The sequence below is a fragment of the Pelodiscus sinensis genome, chromosome 6 (genome assembly GCF_052426305.1).
Source record: "Pelodiscus sinensis isolate ZL-2025 chromosome 6, ASM5242630v1, whole genome shotgun sequence".
NCBI classification, from domain to species: domain Eukaryota; kingdom Metazoa; phylum Chordata; order Testudines; family Trionychidae; genus Pelodiscus; species Pelodiscus sinensis.
In genome coordinates this window covers 37,164,704-37,179,756 of record NC_143057.1, presented here as the reverse complement: position 1 = coordinate 37,179,756, position 15,053 = coordinate 37,164,704, and the positions used below count along the sequence as shown (strand labels likewise).

Sequence of the window (15,053 nt, the reverse complement as noted above, 5' to 3'; positions counted from 1 at the left end):
GGGTATTGTTTTCATAGTCTTTGCTCAACTGAGGAGCCTGAAGTACATACATAAGATGTATAGGGGCAGCCAGTTAATGACTGGCCAGTTAATAATAGGTCTCAGCAGGCAATTCTTCATTTTTATCCAGGCAAAAGGCTTCTGAGATGAGCATGTAGCATTGGATTCTGGAACACCTTCAGGCTAGTCTTCCTTGTCAAAGATGAGGGTGGATACTGCTGTGTTTGACGAATTTGTACTTTGGCTACCCCTGTTTCAGATCAATATGCATTTGATCTTTGTGGAGGTACATAGTATTCCCTTCCATGCTGGATATACTGACCTATTGTTATGAACATCTGTTCCAGCAGCACGTTACCTTTGATAGTTACTACTCTCTTTAATCCAGTCTACCCTCGATAATCTGTGATCTGTGCTGGGTGAAACTTTTCAGACCAACAGTTTATTCACAGAAAAATTCAGGTTTGAGTGACCCAAAATATTCATGAATTTGATACAAATTTTCCAAACATTTTTGGCCAAAACTGATTTTTTGGGGGAGGAGGGAGGGAAGAGGGGTTAAGTGCTGTTCACAAAATAGCAGAAGGGCTGGTGCCCCTTAATAAGCTCTACCATGGTGGTGAGGTCAATCAGCTGGGCCATAGAAGACCTGCTGGATGAAGTAAACATAGGCAATGCACGGGGGGCACCTGCCCCCAAACACTGTGGGCAGGAGAAGGTGGGCAGCAGGAGGACTAATGGGGAGAGGTGTCTGGAACCCACAGCAGGGGTCTGCCCACACCCCCTCACTGGCAGCAGGAGGGCAAGCAGAGCTCAAGGGGAGAGGCAGGACTGCCCTGCACTCACTGGCGGAACAATGGAGACAGAGGAGCAGAGCAAGCTGGAACTGTTGCTCCATTTTCCTCACAGCTGCCAGTGAATGCATAGGGGGTTGGGCAGATGGACCCCTGCTGCCGGCATCGCAAGTCCTCCTGGGCCACACTGCTCCGAGGAGGAGGAACAGGGCAGAGAGCAGGTGGCAAGGTCTGGGGCACAGGGGTTTGCCCCAGTCCTTCCCCACGCTGGGGGGGGAGGAGGTCACATGGCCAGTGGCCCTCTCATACCTCTCTTCACCAGTTACTTGTGTGGATAAGGGATTTGAATTAGGTTACCTACATTGCAGGAGAGCACCTTAGGCTCTGGGGCAATCTGGCTTTCACTTGTTGAAACTGTTCCATTGGCATAAATAATTATATAGTCACGGGCACAACCTTGGCTCTTCCATTGCCGAGTGGAATACTGTAACCAGAAGGCTATAGAGTCTCTCAGTCTCTTTCTGGTGCAATGACTAGTAAAGTATTTTATACCAAGTGAAACATCTTCAATAGGGAGAATGAGAAATTTTTGGTTCAGGCGATCACATAGCACAGGTATTAGAGAGGGTCCATATAACATAGATACCACAAGTTCAAGTTCCTTTACCAATGACTAGTTGATTGTTTAATCACAATAGAACACTTTCAGCAGGAGAGACTGATAAAGCCCAGAGTATCCCGTAGCTCAGTGGTTAGGGCACTTTTCTGCAATGAAGGAGACCCAAGGGCAACTCCCTTCTCTAATTCAAGCAGAGGGGCAGATTGAACCAAAGGCTTCCTACTTATATTTACTGGACCTCTGTGACTTTGTCAGCTGTCAGCAGCTTCAGTTGGGGCCATAACTAGAGTTGAGACCATAAGTCCCTGCCCTGGAGCTGCAGCCTTTGCCATGCACTTCTGCTCTGTGCTGCAGCCTTCACTGTGGGCCAGCATGTACTCCACCCAAGTTCCACGGCCCATTGGGGACATCAGTTGGCGGCTCCTTCATGGAACTGTGAGCACGGGCGTGTACCTGGCGTGGTTCACCCCCATCCCAGACACCTGCCCCTTTTGCGGCGTGAGGGAAAACCTGGCACACGCATAGCTGGAATGTGCCAGGTTGAAGCCCCTATTCTGGCTCCTGCAGAACCTCTTACGGAGGTTCTGGCTGCACTTTTCCCCACACCTTTTTATTTATGCACACCCCATCTGTGGCCCCACAAAGTCAGGAAATCTCCTCATCAACCTCCTCCTGGCTCTGGTGAAAGCCGCTATATACAATACCAGGAGGAGGATGTTGGATGAGGGGATGCTCTGCAACTGTGGGGCCTACTTCCATTCCTCCCTGAGTGTCACGTATCCAGGCAGAGTTCCTCTGGGCAGCATCCGCTGGCTCCATCGACAGCTCTGAGGAGCAGTGTGCGTTGTCTGGGGTTCTCTGCTCGGTGTCCCCATCCGGTTCTCTTGTTTTAAACCTCTGACCCACACTCCCTGACCCCAGAATTTATACCCAGAATCAGTTGATCTGTAGGTCCAGTCGTCCCTCCCACAAGGCTGGGCCTTCACTGTGTGCCCCTGCCCCATGGCTGCAGATGGGGCTATGTGCCACCCACGGTTGAGGCTGCAGCTCAGGCTGTGTCCCCCCTCACAGCTACTCAGGGCTGTAGGATCCCGCTTCCCCCTCCCCCCCCCAGCCTCCACTTCGCTACTGCTGGGGCTATCGCTGGAGTTGTACAGTTGTCCCTATGGCTGTGGCAGGGATTGTGCACCCATGGCTATGTCTGAAGCCAGGATTATGTGCCCCTGTCCTGCAGTTGCAGCCAGCTCTGGAGCTGGGGTTGTGCATCCTCTCTGTGGCTGCAGCCTCTAAAGCTGGGGTTGTGTCCCCCACAGTTCATGGCAGTGTGTCTCGGCCAGTCAGTCTCACCCATGGGACTCCTGCTATCATCCTGTCTCCCTACCTCCCTAGGCCTGTCTCCCTGTGATCTGTCTTTTTAAAGAAGTCACAGACAGGTCACTGGCTCCCATGAATTTTGCTTACCACCTATGACCTATCTGAGTTTTGCTAAAAATAGCCATAACAACATCTTAACCTTAATTATGAGACAAGGAAACAATGAGGGATGGACCAGTTCTTCTTACAGCCTTTATACTTTTAAACACTAGATTGAGCCTCTTCTAACTTTTCTTTCCAGTTTTAATAATCCTAGTTTTTTTTAATCATACCTCTCACCATCCTCATTCTCTCTATCTAGCTTTATTTCTTCTTAGCAACAGCAAAGGAATGGTGTTCAAAACAGAGTTCAGTGCTATGTATTATCAGCAACTGTAGTATTGTTTTCTATGCCTGGCTATGAGAGTCTGCAGAGCTCTCCTTCCAGGTTGGCAGGGAGAGAGTTAACTCTCTCCTTGGCTAGAGGAAAGCTCACAGCTGCAGGCCTTTAGTGCATGCACTGGTAGAGTAGCAGGGCTGGGCTAGCTGAGAGGAATTAACAACACACTCCCCACACATTATAAGAGAACTGGACTGTAAGGTGCTGCAACTGGCTGGTAAGGGGGGGTACTTTTGCAGGGTAGGCAGAATGAAAAGCTTTTTGATTCAAACTTTAGCTTCAGGATGCAAATCATTTAAGTTAGGTTCATATACAGGCTATGGTTGAGAAACCTTATGTAACCTTGCAAGGCACTCAATGTGTGCTCTTTGAGTTGGGCTCTGAAAAGCTGGGGTTGGCAGTCAGGACTTCAAGATCCTTGGTTATTCATCTTACATTTATACAGGGTTACCTGTCCTGTCTCACACCCAAGTAGCTTCTGTATTTGTTTTGTCTTGTGCTACACACTGGGCAGATTTTCCTCTGAGGGGCCTGCAATTTTAGCATCTGTTACCATGTAGGAAATTCTTATAAGTTTGGACAGTATATATTACAGTATACTTATCCAAGCTGCATGGCAGCTGCTGTTAGATTGCCCAACACACTGAAAGCCATCTGGAGTCTCTCCCCTCTGTCTCTCCATGACTTATCAAAATACACTCTCCTTTTCCTAATCATTAAAACTATAGCAGTGGTCTTGACTGACCTCTAAGCACCTCAGAAGTGAGCCCGCTTCATTCTGAGTAATAATTCATTATAGCTGTTTCTTTTAATCAGACTTTGACCCCATAGTTATTTACTTTGTTAATGTTTTACTGTGGACTTGGGGGAAAAATAACTTTTCAGAATATCAAGTAAAATGTTTCTTGGGCCAGGTTTATTTTGTACTGTATTAAAAAAATACTCTGAAAATGTTAGGTAGGATTTTCTTACATTAATTGATTCTATGAGGTCATATTTTTCAAGATTTTTATTTTTCTATCCTTATATTGTATTTCATTTTAAGGGATAGAGCTGGTGAGACCTACTGACTGGCATCTGTTTCTTGACCAGCTGCATTTGCATTTCTTAGCACTTTCAATCTTTTGCAATATAACATGGAATATAATATTTCTATATAACTTCTCAGCAGTGACACATGCAGCCAGTTCCCTTGACATGGAAGTATTTTATATTACATTTCCTTTAAATCCTCTCTCTAGATAAGGCAAACTGTTCTAAGTGATGTCATTTAATGCCAGTTGTAAAGATTTTTTAAAAAGGGAAGCAAAAATATAGCTGTAGTTAGTAGTCACTGCCAAGATTGATGCCCTGATCCTGACTCAGGATTTGGGGCAATTAAATAATAAACATCAGTTAAATAAGGTTGAGAGAGACTACTAGCGTATTCCGAAAGATCTTTATATAGGATATATATCACCTTGAAAACATCTAGCTGTTTACAATTAAAAAACACTAGCTTTCATTTACAATGAAATATTTCAGTGATCAAGATTCTAGTTTAATTTTTGTTTTTCTTGGCAACATTTGTGGGTGTCACTCTTTGCAATACAATACAGTCTCCACCAGAGGGGAATATGCACAAGCAGTTAAGCTTTTGTGATATTTTTGCCTGGGAAATAGAAGAAAATTTCAATTATCCAGTCACTATAGTTTATGACTTTGCAATCAGAAATAAATACTTAAACACTTGACCTTGAAGATTCTCTTCCTAGCACTAATATGAAAAACCTGCAATTAATTGGGCCTGTTTGAACTCTGCATTGTTGAGTTCTGTTTCAAAACTGTCATTTATTTTAATACAAGCAGTTGGACCCTCATTTTGAAAAATCAAAATAGCCCAAGTGATGCACTAACTACCAGTCAAAATGAGTAAATATATTGCAAAAATTTTTGTGGTAGACTCCTGTGTACAGCACTTGCCATGATGTAGCCAATATTTTTATACATAGAACAGTCTTGAAAAGTTATCAAGAGAATTTGCCAGCCTAGGGACAAAATGTATTCATTGGCTGCTGTTCTGATGATAATGAGAAACCAGATGGCTAATTTCTGCCACACAGTAATATTTTATTTGTCACTGATCCATTACTTACTCACTCTGGGCATGGAAGTAGTAGAGTTAGTTAATTAGTGGAGGAGTTATATCTCTGAAGGAAAAAAGGCTGAAAAGGCCACAAAAAAGTATTGCCAGCTTTTAGCCTTGCATTCTAACCTACTATACTCCTTAGTTGTTATGTTAGATCAAACATTAAATGAGACCAGATCTTGGCTGCTTGACCAGCTGTTACCTGTATCTAGAGGATTCCTCCTTGTGCTCTCTAAGCTTTCATTTAAAAATTGAAATTTCTAGTTCTTACAATAGCAAAGAAAACTTTAAATATGTGAACCAGATGTCCACTATTGCAATGATGTTTGCCAATTCAGCTGACAGCTTGAAATAATAGGTCAGAGAGAAGTGTGAACTGCCCTTATTCATATTTATGGAATGTTAACTCTGAAGCTTATTGATGATAATGTTTACTACTTAACTGCTGGTTTAAAAATGGAAACAAAAAAACCTCTTTTTCATACCTTCTGGTTGATTTAAGCTTATGCTCTTCTTTGATCATTTCACAGAACTAAAATGTCTTAGATGTAAGCGCTCAGTGGGGCTAAAATATGCCCCAATACCATGTTAATATGTTTCCTTCATCAGTAAAGTCAAGCAATTTATAAATATTTTCAGCCTCACTCCCCATTGCAGAAACTAAGGAACTGACTTGTACTTTGCCACTTTGTGGTAGTTAGGGATCTGTGGTAGCATTCCATCTACTCAGGGCATTCCATGAGTTTATCAAGCGGAAAGTTTTAGGAAATGCTAAAAATTGGTTCTTTCTTTTGCTTGTTCCAAATGAGTCAGTCTACTTCTGACAACAGGATGTGGGGCAATAATAAACAATCACAGTAAGCATTAATTTTTTTTAGCACTAAAGAAGGAAGTTTGTTCTCGCGATGGTAACAGTAGGTAATAGATATCCTGACGATGCTGGAGGACTGAAGTTATGTGTCCCTAAAGTTACTTTAGTCTTTCTTGGGCTTCTACTTAAGATTTCCCTTAGAATCATCTATTACATATCTAAAGAAAGAGTACACCCATCCTTAAAGATATCCAATGCAATCTTTCACATTGAGTGGAAATAAATTTGAAGGTCCTTGAATGCCTGCTCACTTGTTTTCAAGAAGGCAGGATGAATTGGTATATGTGAGGAGACATTGGTTTAAGTGCAATCCTTGGTAATCAAATTGCTGCTTAGCTGTACAGTGGAGCAGACTGTATTTAGTCCTGCTCCTACTATTATGGCAGTGAGACCTGTGGGATGCCAGTCCTGCTGCAGGGCTCCACAGTCATTTCTTTAGTCTTTCTCATACTGCTAGGTAGCCTTAGCAGAGTTTTCATTCATGCATAGTCAATTTCCAGGTGATCCCTGGCCTGCTCATTTTTACCTTGTATTTATGCACACAATAATCCTTCACACCTGTTCAGTGTAAGATCCACCTAGGCTACGTCTACACTGGCCCCTTTTCCGGAAGGGGCATGTTAATTTTCAGCGATCGCAATAGGGAAATCCGCGGGTGATTTAAATATCCCCCGCGGCATTTAAATAAAAATGTCCGCCGCTTTTTTCCGGCTTTTAGAAAAGCCGAAAAAGAGCGTCTACACTGGCCCCGATCCTCCGGAAAAAGCGCCCTTTTCCGGAGGATCTTATTCCTACTCTGAAAGTAGGAATAAGAGATCCTCCGGAAAAGGGCTTTATTCCGGAGGATCGCGCCAGTCTAGACGCTTTTTTCCGGCTTTTCCCCAAGCCGGAAAAAAAGCGGCGGACATGTTTATTTAAATCCTGCGGGGGATATTTAAATCCCCCGCGGATTTCCCTATTCCAAAATTGGAAATTAGCATGGCTATTTCGTAATAAGGGCCAGTCTAGATGTAGCCCCTCTGTTTAGGGACCCTTTTTTTCATGCTCGAATATAGGGAAAAGGGATTTAAATAGTTAATTTGTTTCAGTTCTTGGTATGAAAGTGGTTCCCCACCCACATTTGCAATTACTCCCCTTTGCTTCCGAATTGAAAATACAGCAGCTTCTGCTAAAGAAAACCTGCATTTATTTGTGAATTTATTTTGGTAAATTCAAAGCCAAAAACAAGCAATACATTGCTGCAGTGAGGAATATAGAAGGAGCTGCACTGCCTGGGTTGTAACCACATGTGCTTTACTTCTAGAAGGTGACCTGTCTGGTCTGTATGCTGTGTAGAAAGGATGTGATTTGAATGTGAGTCAGTTGTTTCCAGTGGGGATGCTGTTTAGTCTCTTAGATTTTATTCTGTTATGGCATTGGTCTTGCAAAAATAATACAGCCATGAATAAAAATAAAGAAAATAGACTTCATATCTTGAAAAGCTAATTACAATTAAATAGACATGATAAAACTTAATGAAAACAATATAGAGAGGTAATAACATACTAGAACCAATCCCATCTCAAAGGCTTATGAGAATTATAAATTAAAAGTTAGGTGAGAAGTAAGTCACAACCCCCAGTAACCATTAATTCCCAAATTGGTTATCAAATAACAGCCGTAATATTAATTTAACGAATGAATGCCTTGAATAAAAAAAATCTGCATGCAACTCCAATGGGGATGATAAAAAATGTGTATAGGTTATTGAATAAGTGTTGCCTGCCTCTGACAGTGTTACATTTCACATATGTATGCTAATTTTAAAAAGTCCCCTATCTCCTTCGATGGTGCTAAATCCTCCTCTGTAGAAGTCATAAAAGCTTCCATCTAGATTTCTCTTTCCTTTTATCCCCCTTATTCTTCATCTTTCTGCCTCATCCATTAGTCCCTATTCCCTCACTAGTCCCATCAACAAAATGCACACCTAGAGCCGGATTCTAGCTGGTTTAAACCTTAGTGGACCTATGAAGAATTGTACCAGATGGCCTGTAATTCCTATAACCCTCTAATTTCTGCATATTTTGTCTGCTCTCTACCAACCCTTGTTATATGTTTAATTGTTTAATGGCATTTAAGGAACAACAAAAAAGTGCAAAGGCATATACCATTGGTGTCAGGCTTTTAGTAGAGTTACTTGTGTTTGTTTTTTGGCTACTACTTCCATTATGTGTTACAATGTGTGATATGAGCTGTCCTGGCTTACTTAATTGATAACTAATTTTGTTTTGGAATTATTTGCATGTGAAGAAGCACACGCTCCACGCTGGATCTGAAACAGTAATATTTCCTTTGCACCTCTCAAAAGAAGACGCTAGGCTACACTGTAAGACTAAGGAGCATACAAGCTCAGGGTGTGGTATTTCCAGTGAACTGGCAAAATGAAGACCTGATTGCAGCTTGCAAAATGTCTAGTCCAGTTGATAGGGTGTGTGCAATCACTTGGTGAATCAAGCCTACACTAGTATGTCTCCTGGCTCCCAAAGTTATTTCATCATCTGGTACACTAGATAAAATGCAGATGTTTTGAACTACAAACACAGAGCTCAGCCATTTTTTGTCTTGGCTTGCTTTTCCTTTTAAATGTCTGGATGCCAGACAAACTCTGTTTCCTTATTTTAGGCCTTGCTATGATTTATTAACAAATTTCCAGTTTGGAATTGAATTGTTAGCCCAGTAGAATACCCACAAAAAAGTGTAATTTTAGAAAGTCTGTCTTAGTCTTTGGTCTGTGTGCTCATGAAAATTCATGATTATGGTCTTTCATTTATCCTCACACAAGGAAAAGAAGTGAAAGTTAGATATACAAAAATGTATACCTTATACCCAGAAAGAGATTTTAATCATGGACCAAGCTACAATAATCCTTCAAAAGGTAAATAAATTCTGCCTTCACATTGACTTATCTCTTAGTATGCCTTTTAGTTTCAATTTCTAGGAGCCAAACTGAGACAACAGTTTTTTGTCTCATGCGACTCAAAAGATTAGTTATGAACTATATTGTCCAAAATGAATGATCAATTCAGTTAATAAATCTATTGTAACATTTTCAACTACCTTGCCTGGATCCATGTGCTCAGACATAGTCTAGTAGAAATGAAGATAATGGCATTGTTATTTGAGAGCTGAATTAAACGCACCTAAGCCACAATCTGGCCTGCCTTCACTCTAGCATATTTTTTGATAGAGAAAGATTAAGAAGCTTTTTCAGAGGCACTTGTATTAGTTATTGAATTAAGCTATGTAGGCTATGGCTTTTTACTAGACTGCCACCCTAATGAATATGACATAGCTAGATGTGTATTTTGTTTGGTTATAGCAGAGAGTGGGAGGCATGTAGATGCCAATTAAAAGCAAAACAACACAACAAAAAACAGACAACCCCAAAACAAAAAAACCAACCAAACAAAAAAAGAAAAAAAAATGATGTATTTGCATCAAATTATTTGTTTTGTTTCAGAAATAATAATACTCAGCAATAATATTTTGCATTTCAAAATGTTTTACTGACATTAACTAATACCTCACGAAGTGTTTGTGGGAATAAAAATATTATCTCCATTGTATAGATGGGGAATCCAAGATAGGGTTTAAGTGCAGTCACAGATGAAGCTAATGGCAGGATCCGGGCTAAAATTCAAGAATTCTAGTTCAAAATCCTGTATTCAGTCCATTAGTTATTTTAGTCCATTTGGTTATTTCTTACATACTTCATTCAAAGTGAAATTCAACCCTGTTCAGGGAGCTAACGGCCTCAAAAATAGGGTCTAAACTGGATTAGGTTCTCTGCAAAGGGGGTAAATTCCACTCTGTAACCGGAGTTATACTCGTAGTCAGATCAATTTTTTAACTTCTCAATCTACTTAGATATGGGTATTTTTATCCAGCCTATAGGAACTTGGAAACAAGGGTTTGGACATCTTTCTAAACACTTCTAATCATTATAGACCACGGGGATGAAATGAAAAGGGATCAAAGCATCTAGTAACATACCATTCCAGAATTTCCCCTCCACTGTCATGTTTTTTGGATTCACACACTTCCCATGGAGTAGCTGTAAGTTTTCTTTGCAGCTGGTGCAGTCATCATAGTTGAACCCTTCACATGTTGCACAGGTCCTATGGCACTCTTCACATTCTCCTAAGTTATCATCTATGTAGAAACCAGCTCCGCAGTCGCTCATACATTTCCCATCTACAATATAAAGAGAAACCCTTTAAGGCGGGGGTGGGCAATCGTTTTTCATGGGGGGCACTCTAAGGATTTGGTAAGTGGTCATGGGCCTCTCTCGTCCATGGTATTAATGAAGGCGGTGAGGGGGCTGGGATGGAAGTTGGGTGCAGAAGGGAGCTTAGGGTAAGAGATTGGGATTCAGGAATGGAATGTGGCATCTGGGAGGTTGTTTGAGTGAAGGACGCGTTTGTGACCTGGGGCAGGAGTCTGGGGTGCAGGATGGAGTGCAGAGTCTGAGAGGTGGTTGTGACTGGGAGCAGAAACTGGCCAATGGGAGCTGCAAGATTTTGCTAGAAATGTTGGGGCGCAGCACATGAAGCCTCTTTCTCTCCTCCCCCTGGGCTTGCAGTGTTCAGAGAGTTGCACTGAGCACCACGTGGGGGCAGGGAAAGCAGGGAGCCTGGCAGAGGCTCCCGCGGGTCAGATCCAGTCACTTGGTGGGCCGGATCTAGCCATTGGGATGTATTTTGCCCACCCCTGCTTTAAGTCATAGTATTGCTCCCACAGGTCAAGAACCACAAGATGAAGAAATGCTTTATACACCTATCCATTCTGGGTGTTATGATGAACAGTAACACTAACATTATTCTGGGCTTGAGGGTTATTAGTGAAGTTTAATCTCCAGTCTTCTTAATTTTCCCTCCGACCCTGTTGGTAATTCCAGAATATACTTTGAAAGGCTGTGTGTGGTTTCAGTCATATGATTCATATTAAAGCCAATTGGAAATGAACAAGTTAAAGTCAATTGGGAATCCTGCAGCTGTGACCTATCACAGCTCTAAAATGTATTCTTTAGGTTTCAGCATCCAAGATAGACTTGTGTATTTTGAATAATTCTGGCTATTTGACACTGGGGGAGGCATAGATCCCTGATTTTTATCTGATGCAATTTAAGAAGCACAAACAGAACAGTAGAACAGTATGAATTTTTTGTTGGGCCTCCTCCCCTCCCCCTGCCCCTGGTTTAAAATTTGATTGCAAACTTTAAACACAGTTCTTATTCTTATAAATAAATTCAAATGTCTTTCAAGCCATTCTCCACCAAGGGTTTAAGCAGAGCTGAATCTACCTCAAGATACTAACTCCATCTAAAAACATTTCAGATCTAGTTCTGAATTTCATAGTTGGACTCTATGTCTAAAAAGGGACAAACTGAAATCTAAGATCCAAATCTAGACCCATGGTTTGAGGTCCTGATTAATTTTAAGATTTTAGCAAATTTGGGACTAATGCCGAGTGGTTTACACCTTCATCAACCACAGAGAAGGTGCTCAGATACTATGATGATATTTGGCAGTGTAAACACTAAAACAGTTGAGAGAGATTTGTGTCTAATTTAAGCAAATCTGAGTTAACTGAAAAGCCAGTTGATTAGGACTTCTGGTTGCAGAGCCCAAAATTGAGTTTTTCTTTCTTACAATGTGGCAGAAAGCCAGAAGAAAGCAACAGATCTTGTGTTTGGAATTGGACATACAAGTGGTCAGAAGACAAGTTGATAGGGCTTTCAAATTAAACAGGAGGATGAAGGATCTTAAACTGTACCCTGGCAATGGTCATGATCATCTTGAGACAACTTTGGTCTGTGGCTTTATTACCACAGAGCTTTCTGGCAACATGAAGCAGTTTGTGCTCCATGGCACCCAGATCTGGAGGGGTGGGTCTCCCATATGTTTGGAATCATTGTCTGAGTTAGCCCTGATGGCGGCTTTATAGTTGTATGGGGAATTCTTAGTTTAGTGTGAGCTTGATATGAAGTTTAGTGGTTTTAACTGGGTTTTGCTCAGGCCATTTAAGGTTTATTTGTTTAGATCTGAAAGTCAAAGTTAAACTCCAGTGTGCAAAGCCATACAAATTAAAAGCAAAGAAAAGGTTTGCTTGACTGAACGAAAACCACCTCATTGCACATAGCTCTATCAAATAGAAATTTTTTCCTGTACGTGCTCAAAGAAAAGGGATTGAAGCCAAACACTTGTTAAAAATAAAAATCCCAGTTGGAATTCTAGTCAAACATTTTGGGACTTTTGAATCAAAAGATCCCTTGTATTTACACAAAGGGCCTGTTTCTACAAGGTGCTCTCAATGCACAATGACCTCTCTAGAGGGTGCTTAGGAACTTCAAAGAATTTGGTGCAGATTTTGGCTTTCAGTTAAATCGTTTTTGAGACTTCCTATGTACATTACCTGTTACTTTGCTTACCTAAGAGATAAAAGTCTTTGTTACACCTGTAGCAACGGTACTTATCACAGCTGTCGCAGTTTTCATCACATTCTATACACTGGAGAGTACTGTCATCATTGTAGGTGTTCTCAGGACAGTCTTTATAGCAGTGGTGCTTATACCTAGTGGCAGAACATTCTTAGTGAGTTTAATAAATCTGCATAAGGTTATGGAGTTTATTTTGTGTGTCTGGTGAACATGCATAATCCCTAAGCATATGTAATATAATTACTCACAAACTAAATAACTACCTATTTCAACACTCCACTACAAACCTGGTTGATTAATATTATGGTTCACAAATATACTTCTGAAGTTTCATTAAAAAGAATTGTGTGCCTAATTTGTACATTTGTTGCAGTTGTTTGATAACTGGCCATCTAAATATGCATAACACCATATTTGTACGCTCAGATTCATAGATCCACACATTTTAAAGCCAAAAGAAATCATTGTGATCATCTAATCTGATTTCCTGCATAATAGTCAATTATTATATTATATTATATTATATTATATTAAAGTCAATTGAGTTGTTTGAGTCTATCACTGTAAGGCATGCATTTTAATCTTTGAATCAGTGTTGCTGGTCTTATCTTAACCGTCTCCAATTTTTCATCCCCCTTCTAGAATTGTGATCACCAAAACTGATTACAATGGGATAGGGAGCGGGTGGCTTGGGGGGCCACAGGGTAGAGGTCCCAGAGAGGTTTGATAGGAGGTGGGGCACAGGCCATGCCTGGCTGTTTGAGGAGGTACAGTCTTCCCCATCCTTCCCTATCTGGCCCTCCATATAATTCCCCTACCCGATGTGGCCCTCATGCCAAAATTTGTCTACCCCAGTAATGTAACCTCCTCTATCCTACTCAATATTCCTCCGTTTATAAATAAAAGAGTCACATTAGACCTTTTCAATTCAGTGTCACCTGGGACCTCATGTTCAGTATGTTACCTGCCATCATCCCCTTTCCCCCCCAAGTCTTTTTCAGTCACTCCTTCTCTGGATAGTATCCCCTTTTCTGTCAGTGTGGCCCACATTCTTTGATTCTAGATGTATGGCTTTACATTTGGCTGGATTGAAACAAAGTGTTTGCTCCCAGTTTAACAGTGATCCAGATCACTCTGTATCAGTGACTGTATCCAGCAGGGTCAACACCCAGGCTCAGTTCTGTGCCCCCAGAAGGGGCAGGACCTCAGGCAAAAGGGGCGGGGCTGGGAGCCTCAGTGCCATCTGAACCACAGCATGCCATGCCCCAAGCCCTCAGAGCTACGTGGAGTGCCTGGCTCAGTCCTCCAGCACTCTGGCTGTGATTCAGAGGGATCCAGGGCTGCAGCAGCTGGGAGCCCCAGATTCCTTTGAATTGCCAGGCCTCAGAGCAACTGCCCAGTCCCTGCCTCTGCCCCTCTTCCCCTATTGGCAGGCCTGACCATGTCAATGACTCTTCATCATTTACCCCAAACTTTGCAGACTTTATCACTGATAAAAATATGGGCTAATGTAGGGCCAAGGACTGATCTTTTTTTGAAGTCCCTCCAGAAACACACGTTCAATTGATTCCTTGTTTACCATTACATTTTGAGACCTATCGGCCAGTTTTTAATCTTAGATGTTACTTCCACGGCATGACCGTTGAGGACTGTACTAGGCATTTTTTAACTGCAATCATTTAATAAATTACAATTGCAAACACTTATTATTGGGCCCAGTAGTTAGTGGATATTAGCTGTAGTATATATGGAGATTAATCTTGAAATTTGCCAACAGGGTGCATTTACGAGATGCGGGTATGGCCCGACAGACTTCCCGAACACAAGTGTGAGACTGGATGCTTGCCATTTGCAAAAGAGAAAGACTTTCTCCCAAGCAGAGTAAACAGGTAGGCTATTATTTGTCATGACACTGGTTGCTCATCTCAATAGCTTGACAGTGTTAGAGTGCTGTATCTGTTTATTGCCATCATCGAATAGCAGATGTCAGCCTGCTCCCTTTGGAGCTTTTGTCTCTGACTTATGTAGGAGCGGGAAAAGATTAAATCAGCTTGGTATTGCTTGGTGATACATTTCCTCAACAACTTTTGTTCTGGTCAGTGGGAGTTTAAGTGACGGCATTAAGAATCTTCTAGCGAATAATACTTTGCTTTATTTTGAAGGGGGTCTCCCACACCTATCACTCTCCGCCCCTTTTAAAGTTTATCCACAACTCCTCTTTGTTCAAGGAGAAACTACAAAGCTAACTGATATGGCACAACCATCAATACCTTCGGGAGAATTGTTGTTGGTTCAGAAAATGTAGCAACATTAAAAGAGTTGAACTTACATATAGTAATTGTGAATGCATGATCTGCATATTCTTGGGTCATCTGGAATTAAAAAAACAAAAAAATATGTAAAAGGCACT

General features: G+C 41.5%; 1 protein-coding gene and 1 long non-coding RNA gene across 4 annotated transcripts in view; one reads left to right on the top strand and one right to left on the bottom strand.

Moving 5' to 3' along the window:
- PCSK5 (proprotein convertase subtilisin/kexin type 5) overlaps positions 1-15,053 on the bottom strand; it is a 336,184-nt gene that overhangs the window by 20,064 nt on the left and 301,067 nt on the right. For both annotated transcript variants that reach the window (XM_075931728.2, XM_025178860.3), the window contains 3 exons: positions 14,973-15,015; positions 12,635-12,777; positions 10,198-10,398 (listed from right to left, as the gene is read on the bottom strand). In XM_075931728.2, the coding sequence (XP_075787843.2) occupies positions 10,198-10,398; positions 12,635-12,777; positions 14,973-15,015 (387 nt within the window). The remainder of the gene's footprint in view (positions 1-10,197; positions 10,399-12,634; positions 12,778-14,972; positions 15,016-15,053) is intronic.
- The window catches only part of LOC142829846 (uncharacterized), a 57,177-nt gene continuing 45,396 nt past the window's right edge, over positions 3,273-15,053 (top strand). For both annotated transcript variants that reach the window (XR_012904693.1, XR_012904694.1), the window contains exons 1-2: positions 3,273-3,383; positions 14,421-14,532. This is a non-coding gene — a long non-coding RNA (uncharacterized LOC142829846). The remainder of the gene's footprint in view (positions 3,384-14,420; positions 14,533-15,053) is intronic.